Here is a 20,985-nt window from a genome sequence, read left to right on the forward strand (position 1 = left end):
CCTTTCAGTAGGCTGGATGCATAAGTATTTTTTAACCAGATCTCTCCCACAAGAATGCAAATTCAAGCTAAAACTTACCTTTTGAATTAGAACAAATAAATGGCTGAGCTGATCAGAGCTAAACTTCACAGCAGCTGCAGCAATAATGGTATGTATGTTTTCAATCACAGTGGAAGATTGTCCTGACTGGGAAGAGAAAGGAAAACAGAATGAGATAGAGAAAAATCTTTAATATAAGCATTATTCTACTGTTAAGAGAGAAATGATAGCTGCTTTGGACACATTAGAAGCACATGTTAGGAATAACTGACTCTGCTCCTTGCTCCACTGGTCTAGAAGTCTTCAGAAACAAATCTAAAGCAGGAAAGGGGACAAGTTAGTCTGCTGTGGTTCAGCAATGGGAGCAAAAAATAGCTTCCTCCCCAAAGGAGAGGAAGGTCCACCTGAGGAAGTGCTGTCTGTGTGTATTTCAAACAGGTGTAAATAAGCTGTACACAGTATTGCCAATATTTCTGAATAAATTATTGTGGTAGAAGACTCAGAGGTAGAATAAGGAATACACAGCGCTCAGTCAGATGTACACTTTGTCTTTTATCAGCTGATGAACCTAAAACATACAAGGACTAAGACTTTGAAAGGAAGATAATGATACAACCTGGAATTGCCAACCCTGCCTTGCTGACCGCAATAGCTCACCTTCCTCTACACCACATATTTACCTCATTATTTAAAGACGCTCATAAAGTGCAGACAATTCTGGAACACTTATTTCTATTCACAAACATTAATGCCATGATTTTAGCAGTTCCAGAATTTTCCCAAGAATATTACAATATTAGTATTCATACTTCTTTTTGCTCTCTTGCAACTAAATACTTCACATTGCATTACACTGTGAAGTACGAAGCCCAAGGCTTGAGAAACTTCAGTTTCACCGGTTCTTTAATAGTTCAGGCTGTAGGATGGTGAAAAGTTCTTTGCTGACAGCAGTCTTGTGAGGAAATTATTGTCCAGAAAGTGTTTTTGAGGTAGGCATAAAGTTAGCAAAAAGGTGAGAATGCAATTTAACAGGGTTTATGCCGATACAAAAGTGTATAACAATATCCTGTCTCCCAGGAATAAGCCAAGCAAATATGACAAAGCAGATAATGAATAGCTAACATTCCACCACCTAATGAACATGGTAATAAGAAGTACTTATTTTCACAAGACAATCTAAAAGCAGCCATCTTGTCTTGATTCCTTACCTGAATTCTCCAAATTTTAGTGAGTTCATCTAAAGACAGTTTACTGCCCAGCAGTTCAATAATTCCCTTTATACGATCACAATACTGCGCTTGGTCTATATTACCTATGAAATAAGAAGTAGTAACCGAATTAGTTTATTTCAATCATTAGATACAAACCATGTTAAAGGGGTTAAGAACAGAATTGTTTTAGTTCTTTATCGACTGCTACATAAAAATCCATCAATTTCCCTCATCTCTACAGGCTTAGAAATAAACATAATTAAGCTGAGAGTAAAAACCTCAGGTACAGCAGAAGATGTTTGCACAAATGTCAGAGGACCAGGTGACAGCAGGGAAATCTGTACAGTTTTCCTAACTCTCTTTTGATGACGACAAAATCCTTTAACTCTTTTGTTAGTAGTGTCCAATTAAAATGTATTGAAAAGAACAGACCACATTTTACATTCAAGACACTTAAAGCACACGTCAGTAGTTTCTGAAAGCACTTACCTTCTAGAGCAATTGACAGGACAGAATTTTCTACCAGCCAGTTTAGTAATCGGTCTGTATCTATTGCATTCTTCACTGACTTGGACACAGTACTGTCTTCTATTAATTTGGTTACCTAGAAATTGCAAAACATTGACATTTTAATGATGCTTTCCACATGCAATATACATACACATATTGGAAGCTATTCTAAATGCTTACTATGAAGCTTGGAAGTGCAAGTCCTGACATATTTTAAGCAAGGAGGGTTTATTTTTTTTTTTTTAGTAATTAGTATTTTGTTTATTTTAAAAATAACCTGCCTAAAGGCAAAACTCCTAACCCACCTCCCAGGCACTGGTCTGATGCAGCAGATTCTCATACCCAGTCTGACACAGAAAAGCTTGCCTGCGCTGTGTGTTTCTAGAGATATAACAGAAGTGGGTTATCTCAGGCTTCTGCCTGTGATGCTCAAATAGTGTCCTATTTTTATCCAACGCAGAACTGATACAGATTTCTCTCTCTAGGGAAAAGTTGTAGAAAGCATGCATTTCTGCTAGCTCCTTCAAAAGCTGTACTTATATAATTTCACCAAAGAAACACTGTTATAATTAAGAACCACAGAGCAATGAGGTTTAGCACCTCAATTTTTCCCTAAGCAGACAAGCAAAAAGCCCAGAAGAGGGACTTTAGCCCTGGTCCATAAGCAGCTCCTAAACACTGGTACAAGGTCCATGAATAATCATAATAAAAAATAAAAGATAATTAGTATAATTATTTGATATGGCTGGAATAATCTAGGATTAAGTCTTCTCCCCTTTTATTTTTGTTCTCCTTACAATGAGAAAGAAAGAGAAAAGCAACATCCCATAGGACGCTCTGAATCATTAGGGCGATCTCAGAGAGAACAATGAAGGAGTATCATATACTTGCTTATAAATGAATCTGGATTTGTGGTTCCTAGAAAACGTTCAAATACTGTCTAATTTCCCAACTAGGAGACCACAGTCTTTGCAGTGACTACTAATCAAAATATCACAAATGTCTCCTGCCTTTTTTTCTTTGCATTCATTATGAGCTTTTGCTATGGCAACAGAATTTGTGAGGAAACATTTTAAGGCTGTGGTTTCAGTAGATTACAAACAGTCCATCCCACCTACACACCCGCGTGTGTGCGCCCACAAACACACCCACACGATGCAAACCTACTTCTTTGAGGGAATTCATTTTTGCACTGAAGTGAGGCGATTTTAACATGCGCAGCAGAATGTCCAGCCGTAAGTCATCTACTGCAGTTACTAAATCAGGTTGGAAGCGCATACACAGCAGTTTAATACCAGACAGGAGCTCAGGGATACTGACTAGTCTCTGTTGAAAACAAAACAAACAACATAAAAAAAAAAAAAAGGACAAATAAAGGCACTGCTGGTTTGGGTATTCTGTTTCAGACTTCAATGATGCACAAAGAGTAGGTTTAGTGACCATGACAGACAGTTTAATTGATGGGTATCTGAAAGCATTACTCGTACGCTAGAAATTCTGAGACAACAAAATGTATGGTTTAAACAGTGAACTCTCCTACTACAAATATGGTACATTAAAATGCTTCTCTGTTCATATGTAGCCTGTATGTACTTTCCAGCACGTAACTTACAAAGGTACGTTTAAGTAAAAAGTCAACACTCAAATTTATTAGAGCTGAATGCCAAATTCAGTGCAGTGTAAGAGGCAGTCATGAGTTACATGGAAATTTTCACAGAAAAAGGGCTGTAACATCAGAAATCTACTAAAAGAGTTTCACACAGAATTGGGTAAATGCAGGGTAGCCACTTTTCAGTATCTGGGGCTAAGAATTTCAGACAGAATTCAAACCAGGCTTTATCTGTTGTCAATGAAAGCAAGATTTTGTCCTAGCCTACACTGCCAGCACTCCCAAGACACACAGTGAATTCTCCTTAGATACTTATAAAACATTACCTTGTCTTTCAAGTCCTTCTCTTCTACATTCTGCACATATTTAATCATTTTATGAATGACTGGATCCAGCATGGGCTAAAGAATATGAGAAAAAAAGCATGCCAATCATTTTATATTTCTTGAAATCAGTTACGTTACTCAGAAGATCTGGCTGCAGCAAAATGAAATACTTAGCTGAAAGCTCAAGATTATCTTAGCTATAAAGCAACATCTGTAACACACATAAACCTATCCTGCTAGATAAGTCCAGAAATAGAAGCAGTTAGACAAAGGAACCGCTTCAGACCATCACAACACATTGTTCACAATGGGCTGCCCCCAAACCAGTTTCACTATGCATTGGTTATTAGATACATATACCTCTCTGTCCCCCTTAACAACCTCCTCTTCAAATAAAGACTTTCAGTTACCTATTAAAATGGTACTTTTTGTTAGTGAATGTAGGTGTGAACCTTGCAGCACACTGGCAAATTCACAGATCACATTGTGTTCTCCTACCCTCCCCACCCTGTACCACACTTTTTCCGCTCTAAACTCTCATTATCATGAGCTCCTCTGCCACAAACAGAAATTAAAAACAAAAATCCATCTATCAAGTGGAATTTCTTCTCCACACACTTTACAATGTGGAAGCTTACTAACAGCAGTTCCAGTGCTTCACACCACTGCAGATGTAGATTAGCAGCTAAGGATGGAAAAAGAGCCTGATATCATCTGAACCCTCTATTCAGCACCTCCAGGGTACTCAGAATGGTTCTTGTACTTTCCGCAGTGTGAGTTTTGAAGGCTTGTAGAATTAGTCACCACTTTCACACCAACACAGCCATAAACCAGCTTTCATTCCTCTTGCATTTCAAATTGCTATGATGAAAAAAAGCAGGTTCTCATGTATGTATGTTCCTGATGCTGTACTGCTTGAGATCTACTGTAACATGAAGAGATCCAACTAAATTTGAGCAAATGACTACAGTCACATTTTATAAGGCCTTACTTTCTGCTGAAAAGAAATCATAACAAAATCACCTTACCTGTACAACAGAAGAGTTAAGATACTCAGCACAAACTCCAAATGGTTGAACCAAAGCAGAGATTGCCTAAAAAACACAACAACAAAAACCAGCACATATTTGAGTGCACATTTATGAGGCCTTTCCAGAGTTATCAATATACCTTATAAGGCAGATGAAGGTGAATTAATATTATCTTGTGGGGAGGAAATCCTTCCTGATTTGAAATGGGAGGGTTTTGTTACATCTATACTCCGCAAACAGGTCAAAGATTAAGACAGAACACATCATAGAGAGTTCAAATAACTCTATTCTCCTCAGCTCCACTGGAAGTTGAGAAGGAATGTGCAGAAAGTCATCCCAATTGCCAGAAAGGCTGCATGTTCTGATGATCATCCATCCTGACACACTGAAGAGCATTTGAAATGTGCTTTCTTGAGAAGTTATCCGCTCCCATTTTGATTTTAAATACATCATACAGTAACTCCTTGGCAGTTCAGATTAGCTGCATGCTTCAGAAAGAATGAGGACATGAGGCATTTCCTACCAAAGAGTCAGTCTATATAGACATATTCTCTTTAATTGTCACAACCCAAAATCACTCCTTTGTATCTGTGAAGAATCTGGTCTTGACTTCAGTACTTGTCATATAAACACACAGTTTCTGCTTTGATATGTTTTAAATTTTAGGCAGCCTTATATGAAGCCAGGACTTGGACTTGACAATCCTTATGTGTCCCTTCAAACTCAGATGTTCTATGATTTTCAAGCAATATCTATCATTAGGAAATTAAGTGCAAATAATTATTTGCCAACAAGGAATACCAGAGGTAGTTTCTTCCAAGAATGGATCAAAAAACTTATTAAATTAAGCGTCTAGCAGCATGGGCCTAAATTTAGTGATGCTGAACCAGACTTCTTTTGTAAGTAAGCAGTTATTAGTTATTAAACAATTTTTCATTCATAGTTTCTATTGCAGTACAGGATTGAAATTGAATTTCCTTACTCCTCTGCCAGGCTCATTTGTTGGTTTAACTCTTCACAAATCAGCAAGTATCAATACTCTAAGAAACGCTGAATTATCTCCAAATGACAGTTTACTAAAAACAGGCTAATTTTATGCCTGGGGACAAAATCCTAAACAATGTGGTTTTTCCTTGATCTCAACTTGAAAGAAAATACAAAGTCTCTTGAATATAGGTCAGGAAACTAAAACAAAAGAAGTCAGGCTTCGCCACCAAAAATTAGTTTAGAACTACTAAACCAGTCAGTATTTGAACACAGCTATTGAAAGGCTGTTTAAGAATAAACAGCATCTGTCTTCCTAGGAACTTCTTTCCTAAATAATTTCTATAATGAATGACAGCAGTCAACTCTCTTCCAGAAAATCAGCAATCTACTGGTGAATATACAGTGAAACTAGACTGACTGATGTTTTTGAGGCTCAAAGTCAGACAGAAAGGTACACTAATCATTCCCTTTTTTCTCTGAGGACTCAAAAGGTCTCTTCAGTCAGGACTCTTACATACAACCTCATCTGACCTCCAGTCTGACAGCATTTTTTCCAGGGCTCTTACTATTGCTCCAGTACCAAAGCAAGGCAAAAGCACTGCCAAAAGCAATGTTACTGGTTCTACATGAGTTGAGTAATGGAAAGAGAGAAGTCTGCTGACAAATAATGAACTTACCCCAAGCTCAATATCTTCTGAATTGAGTTTGGACTGAATTGCTGAAAATCCACCCAACTCTGCAAACTGAAATAAAATAATCAGTATTATATCAGCGAACTACAGTGTTTTATCTTCCAAGTATGCTATTATAGAAAATACTTCAATGAGAGTTCCTGGGATAACAATTATCCCTCACTATGCAACATCACATACTAACATAAGCTTTATGTTTTCGTGAGAATTCAGGGACACAGCAGGGAATGCAATGCAATTATGTGTGGTACCAGATTAAACATTAAGCTAGAAACAGACTCAGGTAAAAACTGACATAGGGAAGAAAGCTAGACCACATAAAGAAATAGCTAACACATCTGACTGGGAAACATCACTGAAGCCTAAGCTGAGCTCTGTCAGTTCTTCCAGTGACAGTAATCATGTCACAATAAACTTGCTCAAGGGAAAAAGGCAGCAACTCTGCAAGATGTGTTTAGCATGGCCCTTTCTGTAGATTCAGGCAGGATTAAAATCCTTTGTCATTATAACCCCCTGAGGATAAAAAGGGAAAACCAGGGAGAGGAGAGAAAGAAATTATCATCTCTGATGAGCGACAAATTCAAGTGACAAGTAACAATTCTGCGTGGTTTGTATTTACCTACCCTGTTTACCAGATCCACCAGCCATCCATGAGGTTCCTTGAACAATCAAAAGATTAACAAATTAGCAAATGCAACATCAGTGCCAAACGTTTGTCTTCTGTAACACGTTTGCACAGATACATTCAGCCAATAAACCCAGACCTTAAATGCACGCACTGTTATTTCACAGAAAACAGAAATGTGTTTATAACAGCTCCTTTACTAAGTGTGCATTTGGAGCTCTGTGATGTTCTCATTAACATCATCCAGTTTTGAATTCTCCCTACCATCACTGACCATGTGTTGTGGTAACAATACACACTGTGGCTGCTGACTCACAAGCAACTATATTTATAGCACATTAGCAGTGTGGAACATTACTAAATAACCTTTCTTAAAGCAGCAAAGAGAATTTTCTTTCACAGCCACTAACATGTTTCCTGGAAAAAAGATTCACAACACTGAGGCTCCTTTTTTAGACCCACCTGTCTGGAACAGCTGTGACAAGTCAGCACAGACCCAAAACACCCAGATTCTTGACAGTGTGTTTGACAAAGTTACCCCTAAAGGTGGGTGTCAAGAAAGCATGAATTCCCAACCGGAGCTCTATACTTTGAGTTACCTTGGTCATTCCATACCCAACAGATGTCAGTCCTCTGTTGCACACGGCAACAGTCCTCAGGTACAACAAACCTACCCATTTGATTGTTGTGATATTTTACAGAGGAAAGTATTCTAGTTTCTAGATCCAGGCTCCAATAGAGAACTGGGACAATCTGAGATGACAGGAAATCCACGTCTACAGACCAACATATACTCAACATTTACTTCTTGTAATTCTTGATGAGAATTCATTTATAAGTATGTACTAACCAGTCTCTTCCGGAAGAGAAACATCTACCCTAAGAGCAGGTTTTAGGGCATGGTTGTGCTCACCTTCTGAAACGTGGATATGGGCGACACAGCGTGCATGTTCCCCTCCCCAAAGACTTCTGCCCAGTTTCTCTGGCACACCTTCATTCGATTCTTGAAATGATACTCATTGTCAGGGTTAAATGCCTTGAAAGAAAAACCCATGGAAATGAGCAGCATGACTTATGCCATAGTTTCAAAGCTAATCTTGACAATATTTGACTTCTTTTTTTCCCCACCAGTCGAACATTTTTCTGTTTGACAGTTAAAGATCCAACAAAAACTGAAGTTTAATAAACGACCCCTTCTTCCATCCCTCAGGTTCTACAAAGCATTTCAATTCTGTACAGACAATACCCATATGAGACAGATATCCATATAAAAGGGGAGATAAAGTACCACTTTTCAAAGAAAAAACAGCAATGTGTCAGCAGCTTTGAAGTATTTTTAAGAGTTGATTTTCAGAAAACTCGAATAGCATTCACATATTGAACTGCATATTGGATGTCAAAAAACCTGCAGTAAACAATAGCTGCAGATTGTAAGACAATATGCCACAACTTAAATAGGAGAAAAAGCAGTAGCAGAATAAATATGAAATGCCAGATACCCTACGTTGCATACAAAACAAAAGGACACAATTTAAGACAATCCTTAGTAGAGACTTCTGCATTTTGATGACATTTGCCAATGAGCTACATTAGTGCCATTCTCTTTCTTACTTAAACAGATCCCCAAGCTTAAAACACCAGTTACTAGAAGACAAATACCATTGTAAGCACACCAAGCAGGCCCACAGGAATAGGATCTTGCTTTACTCTTTCTGCAACCAGGTCTACTAGCAGCATAAGCATGTTGTATATTCCTTCGTGGATCTCAGTTCCCCATTTGTGAACAGCGCTGGATGTCAATAACTACCAAGACAAAAGAAATAGGGTTTTTTGGTCTGTTTTTGTTTTCAAGTTTGAGCAAAATCACATAGAACAGGTGAAATTCATCAGCCTTCCCTGCCCCAACTATTTGCAGAGCAAATGTTTCCCCAGAGCATAGTAATAATCACTGTCTGTGTGTTATTTCAGATACTTTCTGCACTTAATGGTTTAAGAGTTAATTAAATTGGTAATTCAACTGAAGAATGCCTTAAATCAGTTCGTGACAAAAAATACTTATCAAAGTGAACTGTTTTCTATTTCCACTCACTGGAAAGACTGTAACCTTTGTAAAGAATAACTAATATGCAACTGTTTGCAAAATGAACCCATGACTATTAAACCTTCAAGTACTTGTTCCACAATGCTGCACTGATTCAGCTGTAATACCCGTTTATCAGCTCACGCTTTTCTGTTGGAAAACAAAGAACACAGAGATGTATTATTGCTGCCTTTTCTCCTAATGAAACACGCTCCTTATGGCCCCAATCTAGCTGTTTAAAGAGGGCATAAAGCATCCACCTGCACGTGTTATTTAATTTCTGCTTAAAGAGCTTTATACTTCAAATATAACGATGTTCTCTACCATTTTAAGAAACAACAGAATCAGGTTAAGCAGCTTGAAAAAATTACAGCAAATTTTAACTTAGCACGTTCTGAACTTTGATTTCTACAGGTTCTTCTTCTAAAGAACCATTCCACGCTTTTATTTAAAGTGCACACAGGGTCATAGCGAAGATTCACAGTAAAAGAAAAGCCAGATAAGCAGGTTAGGTAAGCACTGAGGTGAAAAGTAGTAAGAATGTTGCTGTCCTCCAGATGAGCAGCAGAAAGAATAAGAGTCAAAGGAAAGCTGAGTCTGAAGTAAAGGATGTACTCAACTATCTCAAAACCTGCCTTTAGGCTCCATTAATTGCTATTAAGCACTTCATTAAGGTAGAAATGAAGGAAAAAAAGAAAGTGCGTGTTCAAGAATTGCAGAACTACAACTTGAGAACATGATTTTAACCTAAGAACACACACACTGGTTCCACAGTTACTGAAGTCCGGGTTACAAGTCAATACTCCCACCATGTACAACTCAAATGTAAACAAAGAATTAGCGTTTGCACCTACTTACCTTTTTAAATGCTTCAGGCATGCATCTGTCCATAAATCTCTTGCAATTCTCATCAGAATCAGAAAGACCTTTACAGAAAGGAAAGAGTGTGTATGCTTTCAGTTTACCTTAGGATTCATCATTAAGCACTGTGCTTTCTCAATTGCACGAGAGTGTGTCAAAAGAACTTTCCTTTTAGAACTAAGATGCTCCCAAACTGGTTCACCTTTTACAACTTCTTCGAGTATGGTGAGTAAAACGTGCATTTTTCCCTTCCAAATTTACATTAACTTCAGATCCCTGCTGGGGCTTCACGTGCCCCACCAAAACCAACCCAACTCATAGTCTTCTTACACAGGTTAAAAACAACACAAACCAGAACCACCAGCAACCTCCACATCTTATTACCTCCCTTTAGGCTGCTATTGGGCATGATGGAAAAACTACCTGCACTCTCATTCTGCCATTAGCTGGGCACGATGCCTCCCTAACAAAGTTAATCACAGCCCAAGTACTGAATACAGAACAGTCAAATTCTTAAGTCTAATGCAGCCTGAGCATTTCACTAGCAAAAAAACCCAGTTACACAAGGTTGGTACAGCATGGATTTAGATGACAGCTTGTTTTTCCACAAATGGAAAATAACCAGCACAATGAAAAACGAGTCAGTAATTCAGCTCTGAAAAAACACCAACTCCTACAGTCATTAGAACATAAAGAAACATGTGCACTTTAAAAGAAAAAGAAAAAAGAAGCTTAAGTAAACAAATTACTTTAGAGAAAAGATCAACACTCCTATTACAGCATTTAGGTAGAACAACTCACTGGTAACCACTTTCACAGAGACGTGATCGTTCTACAGAGTGCTAAAGAAAACAGGTGCAAAACTAATACAAGAGCTGTAACTGCCCACTATGTGTCTATGAAATCTCATGAACGGATAGATAACCTTTATAACAAATAGATAACAGTGCAGTACAACTTACCCAGTCTTGCTAGATACGTGGATGCAATCAGGCACTTGCCTAGAGATTCCTCCCGCTTATAGGGTATGGACCAGTGATCTGTTAGGACTCTGCTCTCTAACTCATACAAGTTGGTTGTTGGAAACTCAATGCCTTCTCCAGAGCAATTCCCATTTTCATCATTTTTCTGTGAATACAAAGAAGCTCAAGTGAAGCAATTTTTACCTCTCCTGGACATTTTAAAGGATTTTGTAGCTTGGGAAGACACAGTTGTACTTTAAGCAGCACGTGAAATCCTAACAGTTCTTAGATGCCTTCTGTTTTTCATGGGAGGATTTTATACAGCATGATTACATACCTTCTATATATCTAATCTAGGTGATAACTACTACGTTTACACAACTAATTGCTAACTAATTGGCAATTTAAGCACCAGATCTTTTTCCTTCGCATACCAGATCCCAGAAAGAAGCGCTAAGAGCATCTGGTCCCTGGGAGATTGTAGAGCACAAAGCCAATCTTCAGAGATTTATGCGTGTTTATGTACATTAATCCTGTTTTCAACCACATTTGAACATGGAATAGTTTACTCCAAGAGAGGTTAATTTCATCACCCCTCACCCAACCACACTGAAAACAAACAAGACTAACGCGCTGGATTAGCCAAAGAAAAGAAATAAAATTCAGCTACAGTTGCCCAAAAAGGAAATTACAATTGTACTTCTTCTGAAGTCAAAATAAGTTACTGGAAAGCATTTTGGAATGCAAACGGAGAAAAGCAAGCAGGCGGCTACAGCTCAGCTTTCCATATCCCATTGCTCATGGTACAGAGCAGCAGCTATTTCTGTGCACTGGCAGCACTCAGAACCAACCCCTGTCCTTTGTTAGGTGCCACCTGAGGTAACTGCCCAAGCGGTGCCAAACACAATTCTAGGCAAGTTATCTATTTCTTCTGTGTTGTTTACTCTTTTCACACTGCATCAGCGCTATCCAGCCCGCGTGTCAGAGTTCACAGAGACTTTCTCTGGCTTCAAAACAGCGATCAACTGAAGCAGGAGAAAGGACAGAATGTCTGCATCGGGTCTGGCAGCAGCAAGGAGCAACTGTCTGAGGAAAACACAAGTGTCACGGGGGTAACAGGATCGCAGCCGAAGGGGAACCAGGGACACACAGTGTAAGCTGAACAAAATGAGAGGACACGGTGTATGAGGAATGGAATCAGTTTGTGCAGAAGGGCACTGCAAGCTCTCACCGTACTCAATGTTTGCAAAATCAGACCTGTGTATTAAAATGTAAATGGATCCTATTTGCTTTCATAGCGATTCAGAAACATTATGTCAAGGAAACAGCAATTGTACAGAGCTTACCCTATGAAGTTAATAGGCACAGGTGACAACAGCACACGGTGGCTGTACTTAATAATGGATTCTTGACAGCAGCACTACAATTTATAGGAGCGTAATGCAAAACAGTACTAAGGCAAGACAACATGTCAGTATTTGGGTAAGTGCCACCTTCCCACAAGGCTCTATAAACACTCAGTCCCAAGTTTGCCATTATAGGAAACTGTACAGATCTCCAGCTTCTGAAACTGAAATTCTCTGATCCAGTGCTTAGCAAGTGAGGCTAATGTAGTTCACATCTGGTAAATCACCCCTCGAGAACCTCTGGAGAAGGGATGTTTGAATGTCCAAATAAAGATACTGAAGGTATTTAAAAGCCAATGCTCTCTAGGAAATATCCTGTTGCAGAGATACAGCTTTAGGAGATGATCTCCATCCAGAACACGACTCAACTCCTGCAGAAAATGAATGTGAATTTATAAGGAAAGCCTTTAATGTTAACTGCACAGAACACAATTAGTTTTATAGAGGAAGCCTGACTGTAGTGCAAACATCCCATTGACAGCTCCCAGTTTCCATTTCAGCCTGGACTTGTAGCATAGGCAGAACAGCATTTCAACAAATGATTGCTTTAAGGGAGCTGTGCTTTCTTCGTTCCCTACTGCAGAGTATCCACATTAAATATCCACTACTAACATCAGTGTTTGAGAGGTGCAGCCTCACAGCAATGCAGACCTTTCAGCAGAGCTGAAAAGCGGCACCTGTTGCTCTGCTTCCCCATAAGATGAGCTGCTCTTTATTCACCTCTTCCCCCACAGCAGCACCTGCCATATGACAGAAACTCATAATGAGTGATTCAATACATTTTCTTCACGGTGTGCTCACGAATAAGGGCATTACCATAGCAGCTACACTAAGAACAGAACTGCTCTACTGCTGTATCGAGTCTCCCAACAACACAGTGACAAGAAGATCACTGTGATCCAGCATCAGGGTGCGGTAGGGAAACACTGCCCTGACAACAAAGGGAACTATTTGCAATGAAGGAGTGCATCTTCGGCACATTGTGTCCACTAAAGTGACAAGTCATCCTTACACATCAATTTCCTGCTACTAAAATCCTGCCCAGAAAGCGTCAAGCTTCATTATGTATTAATTTTAGAACGCATCACATAAAAGCAGCCTTACAGCTGCCATGAAACTCCAAATCATTAACAAGTTTCATACCCTTGGAGATTGCCACCACGTTCAGTTTGTAGCACCATGGAATGCATCTCATCTCTTACAGCTCACCCAGTATGAGCAACTCTGAAAACACACTGCTGCTCTTTCATAACTGTAGTGCACAGAAATCAAACTGTTCACCATCCAACTTGCAATTAGTGCACTGCTGTTTGCAGTGAGGGTTTAGCAGTGCCAGGGGCTGCTCCAAGGTGCTACGTAAGATCTTCCATGGTTGTATGCTGGCTCCCTGCTAACCAACACCCACTGGAGGACCTATTTAGCCTGCCACAAAGACTAATACAGAACAAAAGATTAACCCTCACATAAGAAGTGAAATAGAAGTTAATTTTAATTGCCGAAAGTTTGGGGTTCAAGGCTTCAAAGTGTAGCATTCCTGCAGCATTCAGCTCATTGACTCATCAAGCTGATCGGTGAAAGCCACCCACTTCCCTATGCTGGTCACTTTCCAAAACAGCAACAAGGAGCTCAAGAGCGTATATTCTGATGTTAATTGTCAATCTTCAGAAGGAAATTACAGTCAAATTATCAATTCATTTTGTTCATTTGATTTGGAGAGAGGGATATCAATGCAGTTTATTGTCACTAGAGCTAAGTTATGCCATGTGCTCTTAAATCTTACATAACAAACAAAACAGTACCAGAAAGTTTCTTTTAATAAATGATGGGATCAGAGTTTTTACAATCAAACTGCCCCCCACTCTCATGCATCTCCAATAAGTGGTTTCCATGAATGATTTTACAGCCAAGCAAACAGAATTTGATGTGTTGCTGCACTGCTAACAAACAGACCTCTGTTTTGCTACTACATACCAACAAACAGGATCGAGTTTAACCGCTCTGAAAAGCTGTAATGAAGAAACACAATATCCTTAAAGCCAGAGCTAGAAGACGAAAATGGGAGGCCCAGCTCTCACTTTTAACACAGATCTACTGAGCAATAAGGATCAGCTGCTCAGTGTTCCAGCAGCCCTCACTGCCAAGTGCCAATAGCAGCACTTCCCTCTGGCACAGCACTGCCCTGTGATTCACTGCTGTGTGCAAAGCAATGCCCGGCAATCAGGTGGAGGCCCTGCATCAAACACACATAAAACCAGACAGAGCAGTTCTTTACTCACTCATCTACCACATCCATCAACTCCTGGGAGCAGCCGTGAGTCCTGCAGTTATGACTTGCAGGTCTATTTGTCATACTGCTGATTAAAGCAGCTTTTACTTTCACATCTGGGTGTCAATTTGTGTTATTTTCTTCCCCATTTTAATTAACCCTTAGGAGGAAAATACCTGTTACCCACAACTGATTCACTGGAATAGAAACACAAGGGTTTTCAAATAAATCAAAGCTACCACTTCACTCTTAGGCTGGAGAAGGCAATGCTTAAAGACACGGTTACATTTTCGTACTTGCAATCTACTTTGCTCTGATAAAGCTGAAAGAACTTGAAGCTCTGGTCAGGCTGCAGACCAGGAACCAACCTAAACAACTTACTGAGGAACCGACACTTATCTCTAAACACAGTAACAGTTTGTAACTGTTATACAACTCAAGCAGATACAGTATCACGCACTTACATTCTTGTTCAAGGGAACACATACCTGTATGCAAAGATCTCCGAGCACACTGACAGAAAGGAATGCTGCCTATAACCTAAGTAAGCTTGTTGCAGTGCAATATCCCCCCCATGTACTTGCCCTGTGGCTCAGAGAGGAGCACAGTGCCCAGTTCTCCTCAACTCTTTGGCTGTTGTAAGCACAAAATCCACTGCTTATAACCAAACAGCTCTAAATAATTGAGTGGAATCAGATAAACATCTTAATAGAATAAAACAACAAATTGCAAACGCTTAAGTCAATACGTCTGTTCCCCTTTGGCAAAGCACCACCCATGAACAGAGAAGTGCTGCAGAAACACTAGATAAAGTATTTATTCTGACATTCCAGAAGCCAAAATTCAAGCTCTGGAAGGGAGAACTATTTACCAACACTGCTAAACACACCCCTAACACTTCTGTTCTACTTATACAGTGAGACAGAAACAACAACGAAGCTGTTTGAATTCCAGTTCCACAGCACATCATTACAGATCTGTGATCAAGCACTAAGGAAACCCACCTGTAAATGTTTCCCAAGGCAGCTCTGTTGGGTGTCAGAGCAGAAGAGGTGAAATCTGCTGTTACACTGAGCAGGAAGACCAGGTGCCATGAAGCACTTTGTACACAGGGGTTTAGTTTTCTATTTATTTGGCCCACAAAGTTTAACTGCAACATACATACCAGAGACTATTTCCATGGCAGCAGAAATACGTGATTTCTTTCAAATTAACAGTTTACAAAAGAAAGGGGCACTTCCTTTCTATCCTTGCCCTCTTCACACAAAGAGCTAGTGTTCCTTAATCCAAAAGCAAGCCAAATGATTTGCTGGAATTAACTTCTAACACTGGCTAATTTGTTTTTACTCTCATTCTTCCTCAGTATTTCACTTCCTTGTTAAACAGCTGCCACAGAGCAGCACTTGAAGCTGGGAAGATGACCAGCAAATGCCTCCAGAGAGCCCCGCATCAGCTTCCTGCCCAGCTGAGGGATGCCTGCCCAGAGCTGCCTCTGCAGGCGCTGCCCTTGCAGTAATTAAGAGGTGTCAGCCTCAATGCGAAGATTACCCCAACATTACACAACAGGCTTAAAATTCTCTGAAACAAGGCTTATTTTTTCCAAGGTAGCAAACTGCCCCTCCAGCATTATCCCAATCCTCCCTACCTTCTTGTTCTTAGTGGTGTCTCCAGGATGACGCACGGGGGATTTTCTTTCCAAATCCAAGGCAGCATTGATGCAGACAGATCCTAAAATGAAGTTCTACACCAGGACAGCTGGTTTCATTTCTGAAAACAAAGATGCTGCAAACCAAGAGTGCTAAAGTACTAATTCCACTTGACATTCCGATGGCACCCAGCCAGGGACTCACCGCCAGAATCCACCACAGAGCTTTATTTGATTGCTTAATTGTTTTACAAGGCCAATTTCTAGACAAGCCACACTGTAAAGCTTCCACTTGAGAACGCCAGAAATAGTCACTTCTGCAAAGCTCCACTCTGCTTACAAGACAGAAGACCGACTTAAATTTACAAAACTGTGAAATCCATTGCATTTCCTAAATAGCTTTTTTGTCTTTAAGTAAATACAGCTCCTTCCATTCAAGAACCAAAGTACTCCACAAGCTTAAAGTCCATGGTATTTGCAGCCAGCACAAGCCATAACCCTCCTTGTACAAGCCAGCAGCTACAAGGTTTGGTTGCAGACCCTCTGTGATGCAGCACAGCCCTCTGTGCTGAGCTGGAATGGGTCTTGGACACAGAAGTTCAGCAGAACAAGAGGGAGAAATGGGTCCTGGTACCAGCAGTGGCTGCAGTTGCTGAGCTGTTTCACTTGACATCAACAGCACTTCTAAAAGCTTCTTGGATGATTTGTACTATAAACCCTACCTACAAATATCTGGTGTATATAATGTTTTTGATCCAGCCCAACTAAAATTAAAGAGAACATGCTAAAGGAGGCAGGGACAGCTAGATGGTAACACGATCCACAAATAACAATTTACCCCAAAGGTCACAGTAATGACTCTCAGAAGCAATTCAAAAACAAATGAAGATCTCACTTTAGGAAGGTTTATACCAACCTGCAGCCTGCGTGCAGCCCAGGACAGACATGATATTGTTAACTCTTGTCATCATTATGGGATTTTAGGGATATTTAGCACAAGCAGGTTGTGCACAGCTTGAGCATGGACCATGTAGGTGACAATGGGATGTGGCTTTTGCTTGTCCTGCCTTCCTCTATCCTGTTTCTCTGTGGCTTGCTATAAAGTCAGTGCCCAGGGCACTCACAGCAGTTCCTGGACACATTGACAGACAGTGTCATCACATTCATGTATGGTTTCATCATAAACTCCAAGGATTCAGCAGCAGTTCATATAACAGCTTATTTGTCAGTCATGTAAAGATGAGCACAACCCTCTCCTCTGCTCCAGAGGATCACACTACAAATCTTTCTATTGCCTAAGGAATAAAAATAAGAGAAGCTCAGATTCTTGCCAAAACGTACTTATCAGATTTACTTCAGCCAACAGACAGAAACATAAAAGTTGTATCAAACAGGCAAAGCCACCTCTTATAAAGGCAGCTGATCTGAGCCTGTCAAAGCGGTTTGGCACCGCAGAGGGCAGAACTCTGAGCCAAATACAAACCTACAGATCAGCTTCCCAAGATTTCAAGAAAGCTGCAAAAGGAAACATGAAAATCATCTGTATTTCCAAATTAGTTAAGCACGGCCGTGCTAACAGCACACATCACAGGTATTAACTTCAAATGGAATCAGTGTGGAAAACATGAGCCTGATGACTCCAACATTTGAGCCCTTGTGGAAATGAGCTTATGTATGTTCCTATGTTAAGGCTTGCATATAAGGCCAGTACACTACAGCTGTCTTCCAAATCCAGCCCCCTGTTATCACCTCCAGGTGCCCTGAAGATCAGCAGCATGGACCACTGAAGGAGGAGTCACACTGGCTTTATTACTTTACCAAATGAAAGATGTTTTTATGAGTAAGATACGTATCTGGTCGCTGTGATTTTTCAAAGAACACCAACAGATGAACCTTTCTTTGATCAACCGAGCAGAACAGATTCTAACATTATGTAATAGAATCCAAATCAGCATATGCAAACATAATGGGTTCATTACCGGTTAGAGAAAACGTCAAGTGCTTAATCACCCATAAATCTACTCTCATACGCATGGTAAACTGCACTCAGCCATAAAAAGAACTGTGCCCTTTATTTCCCATGTGTATTATTGGCATATACGATCCAAGAACCGAAACAAGCAATACAGTGTTACCTCCCCATTAAGTGAATGTTAAAATCAGCATTATGGATGAGAAAGAGGAATGCATGCTGTTACAAGAACATCTCCTAGCAGGAAGATAAGCAGAAATAACACCTGAATTCCATGCTACAAGATGCATGTGGTTACAACAACCCAGTGTATAGGACTACAATCAATAATATAGGTGTTTATGCACCTGGCTTTCCATAGAGCTTCACAGGCCATAAGCTTGTGCTGGATGGGGAACTACTTACTGATTAACCACCTAAATAATAGCTGTAGTTTATTAAATACACTTTCAAATCAAATTTGGAGAATAAAAAGACTGAAAAGCAATTAAATATAATTTGTTTTCTTGGCATTTTATAAAGCATGTTTATAGCTGATAGGCTGCACTGCAATGTTAGACAAGCAGAGGATCCCAACTCTCATAACTTATAGGGGCCTAACTATTGCATTACTAAAATGTAATGCATACACATGTAGGAGTTGACAGATATTCATATGCAAATACCCCCAATTACTAAATTGAGGCCCGAGTTTACATAAAGATTAATGTAGAAAGATACTTTAATCCTTCCAACGCTTATTTTGTGGATTTGTAATCATTTGCCTGTATTCAAATGCTTTGGTTTTCCTCTTGCAGGTTATTAAGAACACAAAGCAAACACCAACACGAGCGGCAAAGGAAACCGAAGTGAGTTTGATCAGACACACAAACTGCACTAATAGCGAAGAAACCCTGTTAAGGATTGTCGGTGTCATTTCTAATAGGAACAGCAGCAGAGGAAAACAAGAGGTGCTTTCCTGAAGTTTAAAGTGACAGCTTCTCTTTACACATCACACTGCCAGCTCAGCTCACCCCATCAAGTAGCTATGAGAGCTGATAGGAAAACCCACTCTCCTCACAGTTCCCAAGACCTGGATGTGAACATGCAGAACTCTCACTCACAGCCTTTCAAAAGCAGAGCCTGGAAACCAGCTCCCTCTTGCTTCCACCAGTAATGTGACTTGACTCCTGCACAGCACACGTGCAGCCCAACAGATCTCTTCGCTCCACATCCATTATCATTTTCTTACATCAGGTAAGGATCTGAACCAGGCAATTCCGTGCAAAAAACACCCATCTTTATTTGGAAAGGTTGCACTTTGAGACAGCATTCTGAGACCACGGATACAGACAGTCTGTGCATGTGCTGTTAGTAGATACACACACATATTCTCCATGTATAGATACTTTTATTTAGATATATATACACTGGAAGAGAGTACTCTGGCTTAGAATGCTTCTAGACACTGCTCAGTGCGGTCTGGGAGGGTGCATGAGTTTCTTTATCCTTATTCTCACGCTCAAGCTCTGTAAGAGGGGCTGTACAGTCTGGCCTGCAGGTACCACACTGCAACAGCTGTTCTGTTCTTACCCTACAGGGCTCCAAAGTCTGGGCATCACCGATCAGCTCCTTCCATGAGCAGCACCCAGAGCCAAGGGGGGACCTGCAGTGCAGGGAGGTCTGTGTGTCCAGTGCACACTCTGGGTGCTGGGAGTGCATGGAAGGGAAAGGCAGAACGAGGATCGCTGTGAAGAGCTGACGTTCTCCAGCCCTGCTGCTCCAGGCGTGCTTTTCAAACACAGCTATAATTTATAAAGCCTTTGTCTGAAGAATATTTGAACTCATTGTATGCCTACTTCTGAACGCGTTTGGCTTATCCAAAGAAAAACTTATGCAAAAAGAACTACGGCTTATCCAAAGCAACACCCAGACGGCACTTCCCCTCGTACGGAGAGTTCCAAGCAAACACACGTTCCTTATGCAAGGAGACACAGGGGACGACAAGAACCCGGAGCAGCCCCGCATTCCTCAAATACCGGCGGACACACCGGGTGTCCCCACCTCGCAGCCATCCCGGCAGGGCTGAGCCGAGGGAGCCCCGAGGGGAGGGAAGGCTGGTGGGGGAAGGGGGGGCCGAGCCGCAGCTCACCTCGTTCTCCACCACTTCGTGGTACGCGGGCGGAGGGTCGAAGCCTCCGCTGCCACCTCCACCGCCGCCGTCCCCATCGCGGGATCCCTGCCCGCCGCCGGGGGAGCCGTGTCCGGGCTGCGGGCCCTGCCCGCTCTCCATGGGCTCGTAGCCGCCGTAATGCAGGCCGGGCCGCTCGTTAGTGAGCAGCGCCACGGCCTCGTTGATGTCGTTCTTAGCCAGGCGCAAGGCCTTGCGGATGGCGCCGGCGTCCGAGAAACCCATGCAGAGCAGCGTGGTCATGTGCTGCTCCTCCTCGCTCTCCATGGCGGAGCTGGACAGCGGCGGGGCCGACGGGCACGGGGCTCAGGCGCTGCCCGCCCCGCGCGCCGCCATGTTGACGGCAGCGCCTCTCGCTCCCTCCCCTCCGCCACCACCGCCCCCCCTCGGTTCGCTCCCCCCCGGCTCAGCCCCGCCCTCGGCCCGGAAACGGCGGCGAAGCTCGACCAGGGAGCGCCACCATCACGTGAAGGGGGAAGTTGTATCGGGGCATGAATGGGGACGGCCGCCGCCATAGTAACGGCAACGCCGCCATGGGAGCAAGGCAGGACCTCGAGCCTGCTCCCGGCCTGGTCTCGGTGTCGGTCTCGTGG

The 20,985-nt window shown here is 41.4% G+C and overlaps 1 protein-coding gene across 5 annotated transcripts in view; it reads right to left on the reverse strand.

Annotated features, from left to right (window-relative positions):
* Positions 1–20,758, reverse strand: part of USP24 (ubiquitin specific peptidase 24) — a 55,322-nt gene extending 34,564 nt beyond the window's left edge. For all 5 annotated transcript variants that reach the window (XR_014932870.1, XM_085511793.1, XM_015870804.3 and 2 more), the window contains exons 1-13: positions 20,354–20,758; positions 10,934–11,099; positions 9,969–10,036; positions 8,690–8,833; positions 7,944–8,066; positions 7,029–7,064; positions 6,391–6,456; positions 4,724–4,789; positions 3,696–3,770; positions 2,928–3,086; positions 1,740–1,854; positions 1,248–1,351; positions 79–186 (exon numbers count right to left, since the gene is read on the reverse strand). Coding sequence is in view for 4 of the 5 variants with exons in the window: in XM_085511793.1 (XP_085367919.1) it covers positions 79–186; positions 1,248–1,351; positions 1,740–1,854; positions 2,928–3,086; positions 3,696–3,770; positions 4,724–4,789; positions 6,391–6,456; positions 7,029–7,064; positions 7,944–8,066; positions 8,690–8,833; positions 9,969–10,036; positions 10,934–11,099; positions 20,354–20,659 (1,536 nt within the window). In the remaining variant the exon portion in view is untranslated. The remainder of the gene's footprint in view (positions 1–78; positions 187–1,247; positions 1,352–1,739; positions 1,855–2,927; positions 3,087–3,695; positions 3,771–4,723; positions 4,790–6,390; positions 6,457–7,028; positions 7,065–7,943; positions 8,067–8,689; positions 8,834–9,968; positions 10,037–10,933; positions 11,100–20,353) is intronic.
* Between the last annotated feature and the right edge of the window lie 227 nt (positions 20,759–20,985).

This window comes from Coturnix japonica, chromosome 11 (genome assembly GCF_054131305.1).
Source record: "Coturnix japonica strain WE chromosome 11, WE-NBRP24, whole genome shotgun sequence".
Taxonomy (NCBI): Eukaryota; Metazoa; Chordata; class Aves; order Galliformes; family Phasianidae; genus Coturnix; species Coturnix japonica.